The sequence below is a fragment of the Megascapheus bottae genome, chromosome 2 (genome assembly GCF_031878675.1).
Source record: "Megascapheus bottae isolate mThoBot1 chromosome 2, mThoBot2.hap1, whole genome shotgun sequence".
Classification (NCBI taxonomy): domain Eukaryota; kingdom Metazoa; phylum Chordata; class Mammalia; order Rodentia; family Geomyidae; genus Megascapheus; species Megascapheus bottae.
This window is the reverse complement of record NC_143510.1, coordinates 62,295,059-62,320,001: the sequence shown is the minus strand read 5'-3', so window position 1 is coordinate 62,320,001 and position 24,943 is coordinate 62,295,059. Positions and strand designations below refer to the sequence as shown.

Genomic DNA, 24,943 nt, shown 5'->3' with positions numbered 1-24,943 from the left:
TTGAAAAATTCTTTCAGTAGGCTTCATGCGTAAACACAAACTTGTCTAATGTGAAAGTTAGGTGTCTTTTGTAATAGACACTATTTTTCCTTAAAGCTGTGACAATCACTCCATTTCCATCTCATACTTCCCCTTACTGGCATACATGGCCTGAGGGATTCTTTAGCCTGAGAGTGTTTTTCACACATTCCTAACTTCCATAGGAACAGAGGACAGTCTGTTGTATTCGTGGCAAAACACCTTGTCACTTTCACAATACATAGCATAAAACAAGTGTGTTTCACCATGAATATTGGTTCCTCTGAGTTTCCTGTCATCTTTTCTGACTTCATCTTCGTTTCATAATTCTTTTACTCTACCTATCAGTCATTCTCTAAGGTTTCTAAAAAAAACCACGAGTGATACTTTCTCCAATTCTGTTCTGTTCTTTCTTGTTTTTCTTTTCCTTTTTTTGTCTAGAAGATGTACACATTGTCCATGTGTGTTTAGTTCTTTGGATTTTTTTTTTAAATTTAATCTCTGTTATCTTTTCCTTTTGGATTTTTGTATTTTGGTTTCATCTTACTCCTTTCCTGTAATCTTATTTTGTTAAGAAATACCAGAAAAAAATGTTAACTGAAGTTGGCCTGAAAATAAAAGAATTTTATGCCATATGAAGAAATACGCAAGTATTTCTTTCCCCCCAACTTCAAATGAATTCTCCCTTAATTGTTTTTTCTAGTTACCGTCCTTTAGTAAGAAAATAATATACCTACACCTTTGGCCTTTGTTATCTTTCCAGTAGATGTAAAATATAGACATGACTAGAATTTAAAGGAACTCTGAGAGAGAAAGAAAAACAGACACTTGGCAACAAATTAAACATGTTGTGTTGCTGTGCTAGGAATGCAAGGGGCCAGGAAAGGCTTGCTCCTAAATTAACACTTGCTCAGCTAATGAGTTCTAGAAATCAGCCAGAGGAGTTAGGTTGGCTGAAGGTGTTTTAAATGCATTTGCTATCAGCTGTACACCTTCAGATAATTGCTGATAATGGATTGTCACCTTTCTGAGAGGATTAGCTTTGAAGTCACTTTCTCAGAACATACTTGATGACACTTGGGATATCTAGTTTCTACAGGAACTAGAGCAGAGAAGTCAGAGCAGAGAAGAAAAATCCTGTAAGAAATTAAGCCTGAAGACAAAGTTATGTCCCAGCTTACAGTATAGCCCCGAGAGTCATAATGAAGTCAGTCTCATTCTTTTTAAAGTTCGAAAGTTATCATCCTACTGTTCTGAACTGATGTTGCCAGTCCAGAAAGAGCTCTGAGAATGGAAGAAAATGATCATGTTGCTTTTCCCTGTATATATTAAAACTTAAAAAGCAAAAGGGATGAAATAGGAAGTTCTGGCAGTCCAAAATTTCTTGAAAGATATTCTAAGTTTAATGTAGTAGTTACCAAGTGAAGAAAGTATGGTTTATGGAAGAGCAATTTTTTTACAAAACTAATTTTAACTATATTATAGTTTTGTAATATGTCATAATTAGTAAAACATCTGAAACACTGGAACATTTTATAATAACTCTTAATTAATAAGTTATCTTAGTAATCTTATGTACTCTTGTTCTGATAGTTACTTGAAATTTTTCATTATTAACTTGAGAACCACTTTCACAATTAGAAAAACAATTCTTTTTTTAAATATTTTTTATTGTATTTAATAAAAGGGTTACATGATATTTGCCAGATAGAAGGTGCATTAATTCATATACATTGATACCCTTCCACATGTCTTGGTCCCCATTACCCTCCCCCCCCAGAAAAACAATTCTTGTAGCAATAGTTTATAAAAGTTCTTTTGCCGTAGTGACCTGCTTCTATAATGAGTATTTGGCTCATATTTTATAGCTAGTCTTTCTATCTGCCTACCCTTTCAGTACATTCTTATGTGGTATTTTTTCATAATTAGCCAAATTTGCTTTTTAATCTCTCATTGAGCCACAGATTCATGTCTACAAACATTTGTCATAACTAGAAATACCAAGCATAGTCTTCTTAAGAGAAGAAAAAAGAAATCTCAGTAGCACAAAACCAAAAATCCTTCTAGAAAGCTATCCTTTTATTCATTATTTTGAGTTGTCTTCTAAGTCAGAATAGAAAAGATCACACTGTTATCCAAGGAATGAAAAACTGACCAGAGCCCTTTATATCACTTTTTTTTGTAGATTCTTTACAGATTAAAAGAAAGGTTTCAGCTTTCCTTGAGACAAGATAAAGAGAAAAACCAGGAGATCCACCTATCCCCCATTGCGTTACAGCCCGCACAGTCTGAGGCAAAAACAAACCACAGCATGGTCCAGCCTGAGCAGGCCCCCAAGATTCTCAGTGTTGTCATAGATCCTCAAGGCCGATGCACTCCTGAGATCAAAGCTACCACCTGCTCCTCTGTCTGCCCTTCTCCTTTCAAAATGAAGCCCATAGGACTTCAGGAGAGGTAAGAGCTCAACATCTATATGCTATTGTATGTAGGAATGAGTCATAATCTAAAGTGAATAGAACTAGGGGCCAGGAGTTTGGCTAGTGGTAGAGTGCTTACCTAGCAGGCACAAAGGCCTGGGTTCGACTCCTCAGTACCACATACATAGAAAAAGCCAGAAATGTTGCTGTGGCTCAAATGGAAGAGTGATAGCTTTGAGGAAAATGCCCAAGGCCCTGAGTTCAAGCCCTAGGACTGGCACAAAAAAAAAGAACTAGAAATGATTGGCAGAGCTGGGGAGAGTCATTTCCCCAGTAGACACCAAGAAGACATGGTACTTTCTTCTTATGTGAGTCTTTCTAGGCTTGATGAAAAAAACTTTTGTTTTCAAACTCTGGTGTGAGGAGATAGCATCATTCCAAGTGTATTTCTAATCATTGAGGTCATGGAAGAATCTGTGCCACAAATCAATTGATTTAAAACTTTTCCTCCACCTCCTTTGAATACAACGAACATTAGTAAATATCAAGTCCCAAAGCTGGGCCCTGGTGGTACATGCCTGGTATCCTCAGTACTGGAGCTAAGATCTGAAAGATCAAGGTTTGAAGCCAGTTCCAGCAGAAAAGTTTATTGGACTCCACCTCGAGCAAAAAAAAAAAAAAATACTTGAGGCACAGCTCAAGGGGTAGAGTACCAGTAGATTAATCAAGCCAAGCAAGTGCAAAGCCCTGAGTTCAAACTCTAGTACTACTAAAAAAAATTATAGAACAAGAGAAGATCTATGACAATTTTGTTGCCTTGCCTGTTTTTGAGATGTAGCTATTTATATGATAATTAATACTCATACACTTCCATGCAAAGCAAGTACAAGGTAGGAAAACTAGAAAATATAAAATCCTCATTTGTAAAGGGCTAATTGTTTGCTCTGCCAAAATATTAAGTAATACTTTTCTATGGTGTTTACTGAAAAGAATTCATTTTATGCTTAAAATACTGCCTGTATTATATCTAACATTGTATACCAGAATAGTGAGGAATTAAGAAGCCCTCGTGATTGATTCTCTTCCTCGTTTCCTGTATCTCTTATTTTCTATCACAGTCCTGTTTGTTGCCTTAGGTTTTTAGATTTCATATGTACATTTTAATTATATTTCCAACAATGTGTCATCATACCCTATAAAACTGGTCATGATTTTTCCTTCAGAAAAAAAAAGAAAAGAAAAGATGGCCTAGGGCTTTAAGAACGACAGAAGATGAAAGTGTTCGTTGAACAGCTTTGTGACTATTGTCAATGAACAATGAATAGTAAGAAAGGAAAGTTGGTGATTATCCTGATCTCTAACAGCCTTGAAAGAACAAGCCCTGGTGCTACATCAGGGAAATCGAGAAGAGTCACGTCAGTATTCCTATCTTGCTCTTCCCACACCCAGATGTCTTTGGTGCCTGACAGCTCCCTAAGGGTCTCAGTTCTCTTAGTTGGCCATAAGACATTGGTCTTATTGATGCTGTCAGGAAAGGTAGACAAGACAGGTAAAAGTGGTCAAGTGGGTTCCTGAGTCAGGTCTTTTATGGATTGGGTGGGTTCACAAGCCTATCACATATCCAGGCTTCACTGCCTTCTAAAATATGAAAGGACAACTTTGACTTCTTAACCTCCTTCAAATTTTCTGCTCCTTAGGCACTCATGGTTTTTTCAAGGAGAAACCATGAGATCTCACAACAGTAGTGAAGCAAGGGCAAAGTAGATGGAAAGGTCTTCCCAGAGGCGATGCACAGTCTAGAAAAGATAAAAGGATCATAATAAGCAACTAAGTCTAAGCAAGTTCCATATAAAATACTCCAAGGGAATTACTGCTCCTAGCACCCTGTTCTTTGTAGACCCCTGGTGAGCATGTTTGCATTTCAGGGAGTCATAAGGCTAAAGAGCTTTGTATTCATTTGATTGGCGTGAAGGTTTGAGAGGAATGGTGGCTTCACACACCCTTGTGATCCACACTGGGACTCAGGCTGAGCAAGTGCCTAATCAGGATTAAATGTATTTGCTGTCCCCTGACCGACATCCTGTCCTGCATCCTTGTTCCTGCATCCTCCACCCACCTTCTCCCATGTCCTTCCAGCCTTGGAATCAGAGCAATGGATTTTCCTCACAGAACTCCAGGTCTATTCTTTCCTAGTCTTAATATCCATGTACTTCATTAACTTTTCTCCTCTGGCTTTCAACTGAATCCTCCTGACTAATCGTATTCCTCAGCCTAGGAACAAATTCCTTTGGTCATTGAAGGATAACCTAACCCCATTCTTACTTTTTTTTTTTCTGGTTCTTGTCTTCTCTTCATAAATAAGCATCCTTCAAAGAACAGAGTTTATGTGTTATCTTTTTGGTCTGCCACCTTCCATCCTCTTTTTTTCCTTTTATATCCTCTTAGTGAGCTGAGATTGGTGGTCAAATTACCCAAGCCTAAATAAATGATTATCTTTTCCCATATAACACTAATGACTACCTTATTCTATTTTTTTAGCATCTCTTCTCCATGGGCCTCCTCATTTTTCTTTTCTTTGAGTGGCTCTTACACAGATAGCCTTTCTCCCACTCACCTCAGAGTTTCACCCTGTGTCTCTGTGCAATCTAATCATAGCCACTTTTTCTCATGCTGGTAGATCCCTAAGGACCTATCTCAGCTCACATCTGCCTGTCTGTGGAGAGTTAGACCATGTTCCAACTCTAAGCTGAACATCTCTACTGTAATCTTGCTTAAACACAATCAATTTGAAGAACTTGGAAGTAGAACTCAAAACCCTCCTCATCAAATCATTTCTCTTCTATGTGGTTATTGAGTCCTATGAATCTGGCAATACCTTCAACAATTTTTTTCTTTTCTCTTCTCCTAACCCCTAACACCACGAAGAACTCAGGATCTGCCATTTTGCCTAAGTAATCTCCAGTCAGGAACAATGATGTGCTTTTCCAGCTTACTCTCCAGACAACACAAGGAGTGGTTTTCTAAATCATGTTTTCATTTTGTCTAAGTTTCTCAATGTTTTCACATTGCCTTCTGGATGAAATTTATCATTTCTCCTTATGGAACATGAGATCCTTTCCTATTTAGCTTTTGCTAGCCTCTGACCAACCCAATTTTCTGCTAAACACCCACACATATTCATCCTGCTACCCAGGTCATTTTTCCTGACACTATGCCATTCTCTTTAAAATGTATGCTCTCCTATGAACTTGTCTTTTCCTTATACCTATATGCCCTTGAAAAATGCCACCACTCCAGTGAGTATGAATCTGGGTCAACAAATCAAGGAGATGAGAAATCACTTTTTCTGTGCCTCACACACACTAAACTTTTCTTCTAGGTCCCACTGTACCTAAATGATAAAGACTTAGTTTCAGTTATTGGTTGAGTGACCTACCCCCACATCACCCCCCCCCCCCCCCCGGGTTGCTCAGAGATTTTACCCAAGGCAATATCTGCGGTGATATTATCAAGCTGCCATTTTACTAAAATACCCATGATGTCTTTGATGCTAAGACCATTTGAAACAGCTGCTACTAAGATGTGCCTATCCTTTTCTAGCAATGAATTCCCCCCATTTCCTTCTTTTTTTCTTCTCTCCGCTGTGTCCAGTTTATTCTTAATACCCAAGCATTATCTCAGGAAAATCACTCCACATCTAAGACTCCAGCTCCCTAAAACTCCTTCCAACCACTTTTTCTCAAGATTCTACCAAGGATCAGAGTCTTCCTGCTGCATATTTCCCATTTCCTAGGGGTCAGGCCTGAAGGACAGGTGCTCACTCCCCTATTTCAACTCCCAAGGCAATTCCTACAGCCCTTCTCTGCTCCTGGAATCCTCTTTCACAAGCTCTGTAAACAATCTATTCTCCTACTTATTTTGTTTAGACCTTATCTGTCATCCATATCTAGAGGCAGGGCCTTCCACTAAAGGCCTGACCTTTAGAACTTACAGTCTCTTACAGGACTCGAATTTCTAGGCCTTCTGCTTTCACATTCTTTTCCAAAGGCAATAAAACAGAAACTGCCTGACAGCCTGAAGACAGAGAAGGTCCAAAGGTGAGGAGGAGAGACTGGAAAAAGCAGGAGAAAAATTCAAACCTTACTTCCTCTTGGAAGCCATTCCAGGTTCTCTCTACCTAGAGCTTCTTCCAGACAACTAATGCTGACTCCAGTTCTGGCCTTTGCTCCCTCTGTTTTGGTGCCATAACTTTGTGTGTGTGCTATGTCTCTTGTATTTGGGAGAGTGGGGTCGGTATTGCAGGCTTTAGTTTTGTTTGGCTTAACCAATTGACTCTAAAGTTTTTGAGGATATGACTTAATGGCCCCTTTAACCTCTTATGTATGGAGCACAGTCTCTGAAGAGAAGGAGCTCTTGGATGTACATAAATGAATGATTCTCATGATTAGTTCTCAAGTCAGCTTCTAGTAGCTGTAACACTTGGTGTACTCCACCAACTATTCCTCTACTCTTCTCATTCCTCTTTTTCAACCGTGATTCCCTGCCAACATGGCATAGTGAAAAAATAAGAGCTCAGGAACAAAACCCACACACAAAGTTCAAGCCCCACAACCAAAACCAAAAATCAATTATCCCAAAAAGCATTTGGGTCATTTTATATAAACCTTTCTAATGAGGAGATTCTACTATCTTGACATTATTAATAATAAAATATAATACTAAAATTAAAATGTAGGTAGAAGAAAATATACAAACTAAATTCATATGCTTGTCTAGATATAAAAAATTACCTTGAAAAGCCATAAAGGTTGAAGAATCTTAGAGTTACAATGGTTCTTTTTCCTTTTTCCTTATTTCTAATTAGTGACCAAATCTTATTGATTCTTGTGTGTCCAATGTTCTCATTATTGATTTACTCTCTGATCATCACCCTGATCCCAACTCTCATTAGTGTATAATTGAATTGCTATGTCTTTTTATTATAACAATGATGCTAAGAATAATGTCACATATTTTACATACATTATTTTATTTCAACTGTCTATATGTAATTCCTCCCTCTCCTTTCATTCCTCCTCCTTCAATTCATGCTGAATACTATCCAGGTTTACCTTGCTATCACCATGCTTTGCAGTGCAATGTCCCTCTAGTTTCCCCTTGTCTTCTACAGGTTAAGAAGAGGACTTCTTTACGGGGCCTAGGGAAGGGAAGGCTTATACTATCAGGTCTTGCTTGTGTTCTTCAAATCTGTTTGCCACTAGGCCTAAAAATAAACCCTGTCTCATCCAGATTGTTCTCATCCCCATCCTTCTCAGTGCCCCATGTTCCTGCCCAAATTTGTTTACCCATCTTTCACCCCTCCTTTCACTGTTTCCAATCTCTAACCTTCAGAGCCCACCACAGAACTTGCCTCTTACCATTGGCCATAAATTCTGTCCATGAAGACAGATTTTTTAACATGGGCATTCAGAAACATACCACTCTGTAACAGTGATTTCACTTAAACAATCATTCCCAAAGACTGAACTTGGTAAAGGGGAGTGCCTTGTTCCTTAACCAGACTGTAAGAATCTTAAAATCAAGCACTGTGGCAGAAGAGACCTTCTGTCTCCTCTGGTTCCTGCAACCCTAGTCCATAGTAAACACTCAGAAAGCATTATGGAGTTAATTCATTTTCCTTTGTATCTGGGGATCTCACATGTTTCTAAAGGACCTTGTGTAAGAACACATTGCCCAATGATAAACAACAGAACTGAGTCTCTGACATTTATTAAATAAGTGACTCAACAGATTAAGACCTCTCTGGTATACTTTTCCCAATCTACAAATCAGTATCTGTTCCACCTTACTTCAAAGGATATTATAAAATTAACAACCGATCTAAAATGGCATGGTTCCTTTGAGTAGGGAAAGGAAATCTAGTATTACTTGCACTTTTGTCTTCTAAATCCATTGCACAAATTATAATGTGTTACTACCAGGGTAGTTCTAGTTTGGATCTAAGGAAAAGTTAAAAGTAGTCTCAAACTAATTGATGCAAATGAGCCTGTCATGTGACCTCCTACATACCATCTGTCAATTTATTTCTTGGTTTTGATCCTATTTACAAATATATTCCTTTGTATAGAACTTATAAGTTAGCCATTAGCAATATTAAATTAATTTATACTGAGCAAATGACTTCATTTTCAATGCTTTGGAATGACTATGTGCTTGACTCAGAACCTGTTTGTTAACCTGCGTTCACAACAAGTGCTGTACACAAGTCTCGTGATGGTGAAGAGAGATGACACCTCTCTTGTGGCTAGTACAGCCTCAGGCTATAGTTATCTCCCTTTCCCAGTCTTTTATCCCCACCCTATCTTCAAATCTTCCACTTGTCACTCTCAAGGAAAAAGAAAGCACCTTCAAACTCTCAAGCTACCTACCTGGTCATCTTCAGAAATAGAAATGTGTCTTCAGCTCTCCCCTTTAAGCTTGTGAAAAGGAAATAGACAGACACAATGGAATATTCACATTGCTTCCTCATTTTTCTCTCTTGATTTCCTAGTAGAGGTTAAAAGCAAAGCAACAACAACAACAACAAAATGAGCAAGGATAGAAAAGACAGCTGTACTAACTATACTGCAGTGCCATCCATCTTGACTCGTCCTTTCCAGATCAGTTACCTGTAGAAATACAGCATGAAGGGAGCTTTCCTTCATGACCAAGTAGGAGTCTAAACAGTATTTTAGGGGTTGTACCTTGGCCAACTCAATAGATTTCCATCAGAGCTAGAAGTACATCTGCAATGGTGAAAGCAGTGTGAAGACAGGCCTTGCCAATCAAATGTTGAGCATTCTTCACCCAGACACGAAACCTTTGTCTACTTCAATTCTCTGACAAGAATCCTCATTCTTGTTTCCCACTCCCTGCTAGTGAAGATACATTTCCATCCACTCAATCATTTATTATCTATCTATTTATCTATCTATTTTGCCAGAACTAGGACTTGAACTCAGGCGCTAGGTACTGTCTCTTTAGCTCTTTATGTTTAAGGCTGCCACTCTACCACTTGAGCCACAGCCCACTTTTAGCTTTTTGGTAGTTAATTGGAGATAAGAATCTTGTGACTGTTCCTGCCCTGACTGACTTCAAACCTTGGTCCTCGAATCTTCTCTGACCTCTCAGGTGAGGGTTTTTTGTTTGGTTTGGATTTTCAAAAATTATTATTATTTTAAGCATAGCCTGAGAGGATATTTTTGCATGATTTATTGAGAGGGTGTTTTCAGTGTAAGTCTCCAGTGAGAGTGGTGGAAGCAGAACAAAGAAGAGACGTTGCAAAGGTGTGGTTTCAGATAATCTCTGCCCTCAGTCTTATCACACAGGGAGACCAGATCACTGACAATGGTCCCATATTGAGAGACGTGGGTAGGGCACCTGTTTCCTAATGCCAATCAACTGTTCACTTGAGGCCACCCAGAGAGTAGTAGAAGCATAGCTTTCTAGGCACCCAAGGACAGGGCACCTCCCTTCAGCTGATGGTGATTCACCAGAGAGGTGATATCTGGGCACTGTTAACAGTGGACGCTGCCCTCATTGGGGAAGATGGGGACAGCAGCCTGTAAAGGGGGATGTGGATTGAACACCAGCTGTGTTGCTACACTTACCAAAGCTTCCCACACTAGTTACAGTGCGCTGAGTTTATTGTCCTGGTTTGTTTGATCTTTCCAGGCCATTATGTACCTACTGCATGGTCTCCTTTAAGTAAACACCATTTGTTCTATTGGAAACGATGTGCCATGGAGCACAGTCTGTCAACTCATTTGCTCCACCTGATAATGGGTCACCTGTAACAAACAAATTTTTTTAAAAATTTAGAAATCAATCCCCTTGTAATTCAAAGTACTATCAACAAAACCAAAATAATTCAATCGGACTGCTTATTTTAATCTCACAAAGGGGAGAACATTGACATTACAATCAAATAATTGTTCATAGGATCCTAGAAGTGTTAGAGTGGTAAATAGAAATTTGACCCAGGCAATATAGTTCTAATTCTGCACTCACTAATGTTAAACTGCCACACCTTGTGTGAACAGAAGGAACTCAATGCTATATTTCATTTAAAAAAATCCAGATTAATACATTTTGCTAAAAGGTTTATGATGTATTGTCATGCTATTACTTCTCGATAAGTTTTTTTTTTTAGCTTTCAGAATAATTTTCAGATTGTCTTTTTATTTTCTGTTAACAATGGAGCTTGAATTCGGGGCCTGGGCACTGTCCCTGAGCTTTTTCGACTCAAGGCTATCGTGCTCTACCACTTTGAAAGTGCTTCACTTCTGCTTTTCTGGTGGTTAACTGGAGATAAGAGCCTCACAGATTTTCCCTTTAAACTGTGATCCTCAGATCTCAGCCACCTGAGTAGCTAGGATTACAGGCATGAGCCACCAGTACCCAGTATAAGTATATTATTTTTCCAGTTATTTTTTTTTTTGCCAGTTCTGGGCTTTAGCTCAGGGCCTGAGCACTGCCCTTGGGCTTTCTCAAGGCTAGAGCTCTACCACTTGAGCCACTGCACCACTTCTGACTTTTTTCTATGTATGTGATACCAAGGAATCGAACCTGGGTCTTTGTGCATCCTAGGCAACTTAACTCTCTAAGCAGAGCATGAAATGTCTAAGCTTCTGTAGGCAGAAGAGCACTTAAGAGTGTGAACCTGGAACCTTCCAAAAGCCATCACCGCTCCTTTCCTCTCCCTCACTTCCCTTTCCCATAGCACGACACCCTGGCAGAATCACAGCAGTAAGTTCCACTCTGTCCTACTGCATTGCTCACCAGTCCACCTCTCACCCAGGCTGCCTTTTCCTGATACAAGCAGACAGACTTACTCAGCAATTCTACCCCACTCCTCCCTCTACATCCATTAACCCGTAACCTGAGCCTGGTCACTGGCCTCCAGTTTCACCAGGTGAACTCTAGTTCCCCCATTCACAGTGTGTGTGTGTGTGTGTGTGTGTGTGTGTGTGTGTGTGTGTTGGGAGAGTGGAAGGGGATGTGCAAATCCAATCACCGTGGGAACTCTCTGGCCAGATTCTAGGGCCTGACCTATTTTTAGAGAGAATTGGTCTTGTTTCCTGCAGGCTATATAATGCTGGCATTTCTCTACAATTCTTGTCCTGACCCTAAAGAAGAAGGGGCTGTAGTGCATTTTTTCCCTTTTTCTGAGGTTCAGATTTGCTTGGTTTCTTTACAGGTGATTGAATGAGAATTTCACTTTGGAGAGTATTCAATGGAGTGCTTTATAAAATGAATCTTCTGGTTTTCTGCTAAGGGACCTTGCTCCAGATCTTGATGTACAGGTTGACAGAATTAGGTGAAACAGCCCGTTTTGTGGAAGCATTTTAATCAGGGCAGGTACAGACAATTCCCAGAGTGAGCTCTAATTCCTATTTTGAGAAAGACCAGCTCTGAGTCTCAGATACATGACAGGAGGCTTTGGCCTGAGGAGTGATATGAAATGTCTCATCAAGCTAGAGCTCAGGATACCAATGTGTACATTTTATGGATTGCCTGGTTTTTCTCTCAAGGGAGAAACCAATTTTTGTTCTCTGGGATTTCACCTCACCTATTTGTGTAGCTGAAAAGTCCCCAATCCTCAAAGTTAACACAAAACTAAGTTAATTCCCACATGGCAATACTTATCCTGTAAGTATACAGATTTTCTAGATGCAAAGTAAACACAAAGTTTTCTGTGATTCACTTTTGATCCAGGCCTAGATGGAGTCCATACCCACTGTAATATGGGGAAATTTTGCCCTCTAGTGGGAACTGTGTGTTGATGCAGTTTATAACATTTTAACTAGAGGGAAGCAAACTGGATTTGACTGTTGTAAACTAATGATGATGATGATGATGATGATGATAATGATGATAATTACTAAATTTAATATCCTCTCCAATGGATGAATCATAATCTCTTTTGGAAGATATCTTAGAACAAATATCTCAGTGTAGTAACAAAATATTCATAACTTGAGAAATGACAGATCGATTTGAACTCTTACAGATGGAATACACATTGTAACACTGCTGTCATCCCACTGTAAGGAAAAGCAATGTAGATAATGAAATTAGTACCACTTAGTAGCATTTTATTATATAAAAGTCGATTTATTTAAGAGTCCTTTTCTAAATCAAGGCTTTAGTTCTACCTTCATTGATTTTCTCTCTTTCTAGACCTTCCCTTCCCTACCTGCTTTTTTTTCTCACTCCCTTCTTTGACCTCCTGATTCTGAGGTCTCCCCATGTGGGAGTCTATGGTACAATGTCTGACATAAACTGCATGCTCCAGAAATACTGGTTACATCTTAATGCAAGAGAAGGAAAGTAACAGCAACTTCAACATTAGCTCATGGCTTGGAAAGAAATATGATTTTAGAAAAATAAAACAGAGGATCCCTTTATATCACTGAAGTCCTAGGAGGACAGGGTAGTATTAAACTGTCCACCACAAATGGAGAGTCTTGGAGCTTCTCTCTGTGTTCGTAATGGGTGATGTCCTATTGTCTGCATGACTCTGGGAGCTTGTAAAATCTTGGTTACTTGACTACAAATACAGTCTCCTGGATGACTGCTTCCATTACATTTATTTGCCCTTCAATTTTGGTTTCTATATTTATTAGATTATTACTAAGTCCCTAATCAGAGGAATGCTTCCTGATTAGAAAAGCCTTAGAAACCAAAGATTCTAACAAGTTAGAATTTTAAACCCATCCCAATCAATAAAAAGAATGAAATTGATTAGACCCCAAAGGACATATGAGAGAGGTACATTGGAAGTCTAATAAATATCTGTTTTGTCTGAGGAACTGTAATTTGAGTGGTTTTCATGTCTAATGGACTCAGCACTAAAAGAAATACTCAAAAATCACTTTTTCCAATCACTTCTCTTTCTTATTGCTCAATACAACTAATTATCCCAAGTTAACATTCTCTCCAATTTCCCTCTTCCCTTCAATGCACAGAAAACAATCTCATTTCCAGGAACACACTACATGCTCACACACACACACACCACCACCACCACCACACAGCATACATCTACACCTTTTCCTGAGAATTCAATCTCCTTGCTTTCTTACTCCTATGACCATATACATAGTAGGCCTTTTGTATACCTCATGCATGATAGAGTTGGCCTTACCCATCCAAACCAGTTCTAAAATACCAATTCTAAAAAAATGCAGGGTCAAGGAAAACTCTCATTTGTCACCTCATTCCTGGGTGCCTAAATCCTTCAGATCTAGATATTCACTATGAACATCTAAAATCTACTTCATCGGTAAGTCTTGAAAAATTTAAAAGATTATCCTGGTCCTGTTTCTGCAGCACAAACTGCCATCAGGACAACTTAGACAAATAAAATTTCATGGTGAATTCTGTATTTGTAAAACAAGAAATGTAGAAAAATTGCTCCGACTGGGTGAAGTTAGATGTTCTCATTTTTAAAGTGTTCTATAGTTTTCTCTGGGCCTGATTCTTTTTTTGTGTGTGTGTGCCGAAACCTGGGAATGAACGAGGGACCTCTCGGCCTGATTCTTATCTCTACCTTCTTGCCAGTGCTTTTAAAAGCTACACCCTTTTTTGTTGTTGTTTTGCCAGTCCTGGGGCTTGAACTCAAGGCCTGGCTGCTGTCCCTGAGCCTCTTGGAGCTTAAGATTAGCACTCTATCATCTGAGCCACAACACCACTTCCAGCATTTTCTAAGTGGTTTATTGGAGAGAAGAATCTCACAGACTCTCCTGCCGGCTATGAACCACACTCCTCAGATCTCAACCTCCTGAATAACTAGGATTACAGGTGTGAGCCATGGGCTCCTGGCTCTTTAAAAAAAATCAGTCATGAGCTGGGAGTTTGGCTTAGTGGTAGAGTGCTTGTCTAGCATGCATGAAGACCCAGGATCAATTCCTCTGTACCATATACATAGAAAAAAGCCAGAAGTGGTGCTGTGGTTCAAGTGGTAGAGCTCTAGCCTTGAGAAAGCCCAAGGACAGTGCATATACATAGGAAGCACATGCACAGAGCTATTAGCAGAGTAATTACTTCACCTATGAAATGTTAGATACTTAAGAACAGAAAGAGTGAGAAACATACTTGTTAAATATTGTTTTCTTAATAGGGACCTTCCAATTTCTAATTTCAGAATGTTCTTCTGCACATGACCTGTAGGGGGCACACTGTAACAACAGTATGCCAAGGAAGGAAAAAGCCAAGGCTTCTGTATCATAGCAATTTCCAGGCTGGGTTTACATCAGCTATAGTGATGCCATTGTGAGAAGGGCTCAGAAAACCCTCAGACAGTGCCCATAACTATTTCAGAAATCATTACTTGTTATTGAAAGCATGATTTGTTAGACCTTACCCAGTAGTTTCATGCTTTCAGGGTAAGCCCAAATGGCATGAGAATGCCCAGAACTTCAAAATATACACGGTGAGTAGCATAACTAAGACATGGCTTAACAGTGCTTATTTGACACTACGTGTTGTTTCCCCCTAAATCACTCTCATTCCTCATAAACTACTATTGGAAACAGTAGGCTACATCATAAACTTGTTGGAGATATGTTTGTTTTATTGCCATTTATTTTGTTGCCCTAACTGTGTGTTTCCTTGTCTATCTCTTACTGCTTAGTCCTCCTTGGACTTTAATTCTTTGTCCCTTTCTCTTTCCCACTCAGTGCTGGTAGTAGTGGGTGTAATGATAGACTGAGAGGAGAAGGTCAGATTTTAGAATTGAAAGATTCTTGAAGAAGTTGCAAATGCAGCCATAGAGAGTTTAGAGCACTTGTGTAAGCCTAATTTGATAGCATAGTATCTTGGGGACACATGGTAAAAATTTCTTGATATCTTAGACAAGATAGTTGTTTGTTTTTACTGTCTAAATAAAACTTAAAACATAAGGTCATTGATCAGAATAAAATAGTAAGAAATTTTAAACAAAAAGAATAAAAATGGTTAGATTAAAAATTATTCTACAACTAAAAAATTCAGCCCGCAGCAGAACTGCATTGTGTTGGGAAGAGATGGACAGTGAGTCCTCTTTCCATGCGGTCTAAAGCAGCTTATTCAACCAACTGCAGGTTAGTTGGTTTCCAAATAACAACAAAAATTTGAAACACATCATTGTATCTGTACTGAACATAGGTAATAGGTAGACTTTTTTCTTGTCACTATTCCCTCATGAGTAGAGCATAACAATTATTTACAAAGCATGTATATTGTGTTAGGCACTGTAAATAATCTAAAGTGACTTAAAGTAGGTAATAAGGGTGGAGAGGTTATATGCAAAGGCTACAGCATTTCGTATAGGGCACTTGTGCTTCTATCTACCTGGAACCAATCCCTTATGGAGACAGGAATTACTATATATACACTCATCTATTCATCCACACACACACTCTCAATATACTCAAACATATATACATTAAAATATCTGTGTAAATGCCTGTCTGTAAAAACATTTTACTTAAATTACTATTATTTGGTAGTCCATTACTATTATTCCATTTATTCCATTATTGCTATTATTCCATTTGGTACTTACATTATTTGGTACTATCCTAACTGTATTTCTATATTGTTTTATGTTTACATAAATTTAATTTAGGAACTATGATCTCAATATCCTAGTCCCTGTCCTTGCAGAGACCTATAACTAAATGGCCAGTGACTAAGTCCTGGTATAAAGGCTGGGATTGGACCCTTATCAGAAGCTCAACTCCAGAACTGTTGCCAGATAGGAAACTTTTCTAAACAATTTCACTTCATGACCCCACAGTACCCTATTGGTTCTTATCTGTTCCATTACACTGGGTTCCTATAGCTGGATTTATTACTGAAATTATTAAGATAGGATGTCAGCACTGTTTACAGGCACTGAGACAAAGAAGTTAGCAACTTTGTTTACAGAGGAACTGCACGAGTCCTGTGGGAACCATCTATCAGTGCTGCTTGTTCAACAACCAATTCTTAGGTGGATTCATGGCTGGCTGTGGATTATTCTGTAGTTTGCTGTAAATCAGTGCTTTCTAGGTATACTTTCTGGGATTATAGAGAAAAGGGGAGCCCTTTTCTGAGAGCTCTGAGCACCCAGTTCCGCATACTTTTACTCTTGATTAGCCTGACAAGTCAACCAAACTTTGAGAAGAGCTTGAAGACCATTGATGGTGTTGTTTCCGCAGCAAGAGTGCTGGGAATAAATCTTTCCAGTTGGAATCAGAGAGCCGTTCATGTCACACAAGGCAATCATCAATACATACACACTTCCCCACCGGAGTACCTACCTTTCCCTTTTCACATTCAGCTTCCCATATCTATTACTTGGGAATCTGACTTTTCCTACATTCTCAAATCTATGGCAACCAAAATATGAAGTACTAAATAGATTTCCTGACCAAAAATATTTCTGCTTTTCCTAGATTTGGGGGATAATTTTACTCCATTGTGCTTTATTTATTCTTAGTAGGACTTCTGGGAGATTGTTTGCAATTTAATGTCAAAGTAATTGTTCAACCCTGAGCTAAGAGCCCACCCAAGAGCATTCTCCTGGGAACGGTTGAGCTGAAATCTACAAAAGATTTCTTGTCTTATCAAAAATACTTCTTAAAAATAAAGATAAATAAGGAAAGCTTTGACACAGATAAAAATAACAATAAAACTGGTCAGTGGCTAAATGTCATATGAGCTATGAGTACATAGTTAAATCATAAATTGATCTTGTCTTCAGGTTAGGTCTCTTTAGGCTTGTTCAGTAAATGGTGTACAATATAAGGTGGCCTTCTTCTCCTGGGAGAAGTATATTCTATGCCCTTCCTTTCTCAGGATCCTTGTCTTGACATAACATAAAATATTGGTAGAAAGGCAATATCATCAATGTGTTCTTAGTCTGCATTCATTTCTAAAAATTTGTAATGGATCGTACAAGTAATACAGGCTTAACACAGACATTTAAGTGAACACAAAAATAAAACCCAGTGTAGTGGCTCATCTCTGTAGTCCCAGCTCTTCAGGAAGTAGAGACAAGATTATCTCCGGAGTCAGTCTGGGAGACATAATGAGATCTTGTCACAAAACTTTTAATGGAAATTGTTTCACAGCAGAGAGAAACCAACATTAGCATTCACACATCGAACCTAGAGTTATGACTTATAATTGTAGTGGCCGTTGAGGCAGTAAAAGAACCCCACCAATCCCTCAAGTTTGTAAAAGCAGAGTAACCACATCTGGTGAATCAGCAGCAGTGACAAATGGGAAGTCTCATAGTGAGAAACCAGTTGAGAGTTGGGTGCATTTACTGTGTACCAAGTGTTCTAAGTACTTTACATTTATTCTATTAGCAAAGAATCTAAAGAATTCTATTAGCAAACTAAAGAATTTCAGTTGGCCCTCCACATTCACGCAACTGTATAGAAAACTGTATATCCAATTTTATCTTCATGGAATCTGGACAGATATTTTTCTCTCTTCATTTCCTAAGCAATACTTTAGAGCAAATACCTATAGATTCTTATACTCTTTACATTATAAGTACTCTAAAGACGCTGTAAACAATATGGGCGGCTACACCTTCATTTCCATTCTACAGAAGAGAAACAAGATGACATGCAAATCATACTCTTAAGTTAAAGAACCTTAACTTGAACCTCAGATGACCAGGATCTTAATATAATGTTTTTCATTTGTTTGTTTGATTGGTTGTTTTTGCTGCTCCTGGAGCTTGAACTCACAGCCTGAATACTACCTCTGAACTCACTCCCTCAAGGATAATACTCAACCACTTGAGCCACAGTGCCACTTCTGGCTTATTCTGAGTAGTTTAGTGGAGATAATAGTCTTCTAGAGTTTTTGTACCCAGACTGGCTTTGAACCACGATCCTTAGATCTCAGCCTACTGAGAAGCTAAAACTATAGGCATGAGCCACAAGCACCTTGCTTTAGTCTACTCTTAATTATTGTAACTGATACCAATACATAAGTCATATGAAATCTGGATATAGCAGAAGGACTGTTTTGTTTATGGACATTTATGTAATCAAGAAAATTCAAGAGTGAGGGGAAAACAAGATGAGAGGAGGAGATGGGGGAGAGAAATGGGGACAAAAACATGAGAAGGGGTATCAATGTATATGCAGTAATGCATCTCCTATCTGGTGAATATAATATAACCGTTCTACTAATTACAATTTTAAAAAAGAAAATTTAAGAGTGATTCTAAAAGGGTCTGAGGCAACTTTGAACAAACGCCTTTCACCACCAAATGGTCCTTTTGCACAGTCTCAGCTTTAATTATCACAGAAAGTATACTTTGTTAAACACCTTTGTTTTTCTATTCCATTATTCCTCCATACTCTGCCTCTGTCTCTTCCTGTATTTGCTTAACCTTTTGAGAGGAGTCTATATTATTTTTTGAATGAAGTACAAATTAAGCTGAGAACGTTATGTGTGAGAATCCTCCGCTGTTGATGTGACTCCCTAGATATTTGTAAATGTATAACGAAAGCACTAAGGAGTAAAATTGTAAACTCCACACTGAAAGCAATTAGAATCAACATGGGCCATGTCAGTGAGGATATGTTCTAATGTGAATGGAAAGAGAAACGAAGAGATAAGGAAAAAAATTTTAGTTGGTCATAGAGCTTGAATTCGGGACCTGCCCACTATCCCTGAACTTTTCTGCTCAAGGCTAGCTCTCTACCACTTTGAACCATAGCTCTATTTCTCATTTTCTGGTGGTTAACTGGAGATAAGAGGCTCACAAACTTTTCTTCCCAGGCTGGCTTTGAACTATGGACCACAGATCTCAGCCTTCTGAATAGTGAGATAGAATCACAGGTGTGGGCCACTAAGGCCCAACTAGGAAAAGATTTTTAAACAAACAAGAAGATAAATGCTGATGCCCTGGCTCCATTTTGGTTGTTCTTTGCCTCTAATAATCACATATTGTTTTGTTTACTTATAGACTAGAAATCATGCGAGGCATGTGAGGCAAACATTCTACTACTTAGCTACCTTCCCAGCCTCAATCACATGTCCTCAAAGTTTATTTTACAAGTTATATTTGAATTATTTACTCTCTGTATAACATGAGACTGCTCTTACAGAAAAAAGCCCTTCTGCAGAAAGCATAATAATAAGCATAATAATATGCCAAAGCAAAAATTCACTCTAGTGCATTGGCAGAATTTTATCTTTTGAAAGACAAGAAGCTATAAAGTCAAGCAAAGTGTTTGCCCCTAATATGGATTTAAATGGCTGTGTCCTTTTTTTTTTTTTTGCTAGTCCTGGGGTTTGAACTCAGGACCTGAGCACTGCCCTTGGGTTTTCCTCAAGGCTAGCACCCTACCACTTGAGCCACAGCACCACTTCCAGCTTTTTCTGGGTATGTGGTACCAAGGATTTGAACCCAGGGATTGATGCATGCTAGACAAGCACTCTACCACTAGGCCATGCTCCCAGCCCTGCTGTGTACTTTTGTAAGGAGTTCAGACTGTCCAAGACAGGGAAACAAATAAAAGAAGACCTAAATCTACTGAAATACAAAATAATGTTTTGAAAAATGATTTCAAAATTATATCAGGCCTTTTCTGCTGAGGAACTTTGAAGCTTACTTTTTGGTGATATGATTTGATTTAATTTCCAAGTCTCTTATCTGTAGTTTATTCTTGTTACTGCAGTTGCTACTGGTTTTCAACTTGTACACAGGAAGCGGGTGCCAATCAATTTTGTTCCCAAGGTGACAGGAAACTTTGGTTGGCCTGATGTTGATTGTGTGCTGCCTGTTCATGCTCCACCCCCGTCATCTTTTTTCCCTTTTGGCTGAACTTAAGACAAATTAATCAGTAGTCGACATCTGGCAGACAGTTTTGGTGTCTTCTCACTGATTTGTTGATTTGCAGAGTTAAGGAGGTCTTTAAAAAAAAATCAGTGCATAAAATTTGTAGACACTAAATATAAATGCTGCTACAGATCCCTCTTCAGCAGGTCAGAGGCAGAAGGCTCATGTTTTGGCTTTTTACTCAAAAAAAAGTGAATTTTCTTAAGCATAGAAACATCTGTGGAATAATTATTTCACTTCTTTTCATGATGATCAGTGGCTTACCTCACCCTATTATAAATTCCAAATATAAATTGTGGAACAAGGGTATGGAATTATTCAGGGAATGTTAAGCTCTTTAACAGATCTCTGCTGTTTGAGATTGATCTTTAGCCACTTGTCTTTTTTTTTTTTTCCATAACGAATCCTATTCTACATAAATTGTATTTCTGGGTTTTTTTTTCTTTTGTTTGTTTTGCTAGTCCTGGGGCTTGAACTTACAGACTGGGCACTGTCCCACCAATTGAACCACAGTGCCGCTTTCAGCTTTTTTTGTTGATGTGATACTGAGGAACCAAACCCTGGGCTTTATGCATGCCAGGCACTCACCCTAACACTAAGCCATATCCCAGCCCCTCTAAACGTTTTTCTTACCACTGAGCACTCTGAGAGACAATGTTAGTACCCAGGACATGACAAATAGGATAACTCCTAATTCAAAACTATGTGTAAAATCAAGTCAGGTGATCTCCCCAGCTCTTAAGCCAAGCTTCTTTGGAGACTCTTCTTTCAAATTTAGAGATTATGACACTATAAAAACTATAAACCATCTACCAACCTTGTAATGGTTTTCAAAAAAACCATTCGCTTTAAAGATAATCATAACTAAAAGCTATGATTACCTTTATTAGGTGTGATAGCACATAGAAATCATGAAAAAAAAATGTTTTTCTCTGGGAAGATTCAGGAAGGTGAGATTAAGATAAACCTAAAAAAGGGCAGGTATTTTGGACCGGATAGGCTTTTCCTGTTCCTAAAATGTCTTGTGCTCTTACACAGGAAAAGCATTCTTATTCACCCGAGACCTTCTCAAGCCCTAGGCACAAGGCCGCAAAATGCCCTGGGTTGTGAGAGTAGGAGGGCAGGAAAGTGGATAGGGGAGGAAGTAGTCACGGGGGATTTTGTAAGGCCCATTTCCCCCAAAGCACAGAGCATTTAGTTACTTATTCATTTACTTTGAGAACAAACTCTGCTCATTTGCTCTTGGATCGTTTCGTTTTCCACACCATATTGTGGTTCCATTTACAACTGGGGTGAATGGGGAACCACAGAATCATGGAAGGAGCCGGCACGCATTCTCAAACTCTAGGCTCTATCACCCCAGGGACTGTGCCACTTTAAACAGCTTCCTTTCCCTCAGATCCCATGCCATGCCCAGGGAGATAGCAATGCTGATTTTTTTTTTTTTTTTGCAAGTCCTGGGCTTGAACTCAGGGTCTGAGCACGGTCCGTGGGCTTTCTCAAAGCTAGAGCTCTACCACTTAAGCCACAGCACCAGTTCCAGCTTTTTTCTATGTATGTGGCACCAAGGAATTGAACCCGGGTCTTCGTGCATGCTAGGCAAGCACTCTACCACTAGGCCACACGGCCCCGAATATTGATTTTTTAATTTTGTTTGTTTTTCATTTTATTTGCTTGTTCTCTCTATGAGAGGATATGCCATTAAGAAGCTTCAACTGTGGAATAAAGCCTAAGAGTCTGGAGGAAGGTGGCAACATTTGGATTCTAAGCACCTTTCAGAGCCCAAATCATGGTTTTACCAATATTCAAGAAGAGTAGAAGCCTACCACCTAAAATAATACTTAAACAACCAGGAAAACATGGCATTTGCTGAGGGCCTAGAAGAAAGTTGGATGTGAACCTGAATTGAATCCTGCTGAAAACCTATAAGACATTCTGTAATCCACATTTACCTTAGCCTTTGGATTTGACAGGGGGGAAACATTCTGTTCACACAGGGACAACCCACAATATGCTAACACTTCCTCCTTTCATTATTCCACCAGTCTCACAGGGACACATCCCCAAGGGAAGTGGCTACCAGTGGTCATTCACAGTAGCAGTGCCCCTCATGAAATGCTATGTTCAAGAGAGACAATGTTTAGGGCTGGGAGTTTGGTCTAGTGGTAGAGTGCTTGCCTAGCATACACAAAGACCTGGGTTCAATTCCTCGGTACCATATATGGTAGAAAAAAGCCAGAAATGGTGCTGTAATTCAAGTGGTAGAGCGCTAGTCTTGACAAAGGTCAGTGCTCAGGCCCTCAGTTCAAGCCAGGACAGAAACTTTGCTATGCTAAGTGCTATGTTAAATGAATCCAACTCAAGCCATGACTATTTCTTACTGTCCTTGGCATCAAAGCTGCAAGCTTTGATAGGTTTGACAAGATATGATTATGCATAAGGAAGAGAACACATAAGCTATCTAAATAATAAAAGTTAACAGTGAGCAAATATCTGAAATTCATCCCTTTCAGGGACATGTGGCCACTGTGTTTTTCTGGATAGTCTAGCATGACACATTTTTTTTTTGAAAAGGTAACCTCTTATATGCTTAGAATGAAAAACATTGTTATGGTGGAACTTCTCTGTAGAGGAAGACACTACTTAGCAAGGACTCCAATCTGAACTTTCATCTTTCCTAGGTGGAGAAAGTTAGTAGGAGTCAAAGATAAGGGAATGGGGAATTATGATCATTTTCTGAGTGTATTCAAATAAAGGAGAATATTCCTGGGTCTAGTGTTGGCACCACTTATTTTTATTAAGTATGAAAACAATAGAAGACCGCTATCACTACTTGGAGAGGAGGAAAACTCTCAGTGTACCTCACCCTCTATTAGCCTGAACCTGACATTTGCTGAGCAGGGACTTTTTGCCAGGTTCTATACAAGATGCATTGAAAAGTATATGAAATGGTTTCATCTTTATCTGCATCTCAAGTTGGTAGACGCTATCATTCAACTTCCACAACTAAAAAAGTGAGACACAAACATCTGAATCCATGCCACTGGTGATAGTGTCCTGCAGAAGAGATGGGATTTGAGTCTACTTCTGTGGACCACCAAGTCTTATGCTCCTCCCATTTTCCTACTTCTCCTGTTGCCCAAGGCACCAGTAATTCTGCTTTCCCGGCTTCTCGGTTCATGTCAGACTTCGCTGTAATCTCTGCTTTTACTGGAAACAGACGCATCCTGGAATAAAACAGTGCACTCTGCCTGGATTCCATTGGAGCAGAGCCATTGGTGCCACCTTCTTCCCTGCAGATGGCACCTGTGCACCACTCACAAAAGACCAGACCCAAGGGGTTGAACAGGTCGAGCTTTGGCTTTTGTCCAAAGGACATTAAAGAATTCTCTGTGCTCAAGAAAAAAAAAATCCTATTTGGAACACTTAGGTGTCCTTAAGATTTGGAGCCAAATCATATCATCAAGGAAAGGCCATGTAATGATGCTAAAGCTGACAAGGAACTGCCAGATCTTCCCTGCCCACAAGTCACCTCTGCCACTTCCAGTAGGGACTGTACTGGTTATGACCCAACCATGTCCTCATCAGAGCTTTCCAGCCAGAGTGCCCAGGGCCCATTAGAAGATTTTCATGTCACAGCCTTCAGAAAGACTGTCCTCTTGTTAGCAATGAGGAAAGTGTGTTTTTGAGAGAAGTAATCAAATCTGGGTGCTTATGTCTTTGGGCCTTTTTCTTTCTTCTCCTCACAAAACAATCATGCAGTGAAGGGAATATTGTAAGTTCTATTAGGGTTCCAATCTGAAGAGAAATTTCTTGATAAAGCACAATTGTACCATAGAAATGATCTCTAAGGGGAAAAAAAAGACAGTGCTGTGCAATCCTGTGAAGTGTGCATTTGTGAACCCCAAATTCCCGGAACATCCCTCACCTTATCGGGGGCAGCCCAAGAGTGAATTGGCAGGACATGAGAAAGCGTGATTAGGAGGGGAAGGCTTCAATGGCCCCATATGTCAGCTCTTTTCCTCCACAGGATACTGGGTGATTCCTGTCCTAACTAGATACTGATTACTTCAAGCTTAGCCCAAGAGTTCTTGTCAAAAATGATTTCCGCAGTGTATTTTGACTTGCTGAGGTCTGAAGAACTTTTGGAATTTGTTAGGGGTGGACATGAACTCCAGAAACCTCTCTGTGGCGTTTAGTGAACAAGCTCTATCCGTTTGAACAGACTGTCTCAAGAACTTTATTTGTATTGTCATTTTTTATCTCTTTCATGTTTTTCTGACTATCCTCATCTGACTCAGAGGATTATTGGTAGAAAATGCATGCATGGCTAATTCAGACAAATGGAAGCCAAGACAGTGCAGCACCCTTAGTATTAGGTTATTGGATCCCAATAACCCAAACATATGCACACTGGTATAAATACATTTCAATCTATACATTCATTTTTTTTGCCCCATTATATTCACAATGTTACAGTATGGAAGCATTTCAGCTCATTTACAATATGGCAAATTCAAAGTATATAAATGGTCAAAGACTATAAAAATGAAGATATCATTTGTTTCACGTGAAACAAAGGAGTAAGGAACATCCAACTTTTCAAAATACTTTACCAGAGTCAAGACAG

General features: G+C 39.1%; 1 protein-coding gene across 4 annotated transcripts in view; it reads left to right on the top strand.

Moving 5' to 3' along the window:
• Positions 1-24,943, top strand: part of Ptprr (protein tyrosine phosphatase receptor type R) — a 198,503-nt gene that overhangs the window by 125,756 nt on the left and 47,804 nt on the right. For all 4 annotated transcript variants that reach the window (XR_016534601.1, XM_090328250.1, XM_090328251.1 and 1 more), the window contains one exon: positions 2,204-2,472. Coding sequence is in view for 3 of the 4 variants with exons in the window: in XM_090328250.1 (XP_090184376.1) it covers positions 2,204-2,472 (269 nt within the window). In the remaining variant the exon portion in view is untranslated. The remainder of the gene's footprint in view (positions 1-2,203; positions 2,473-24,943) is intronic.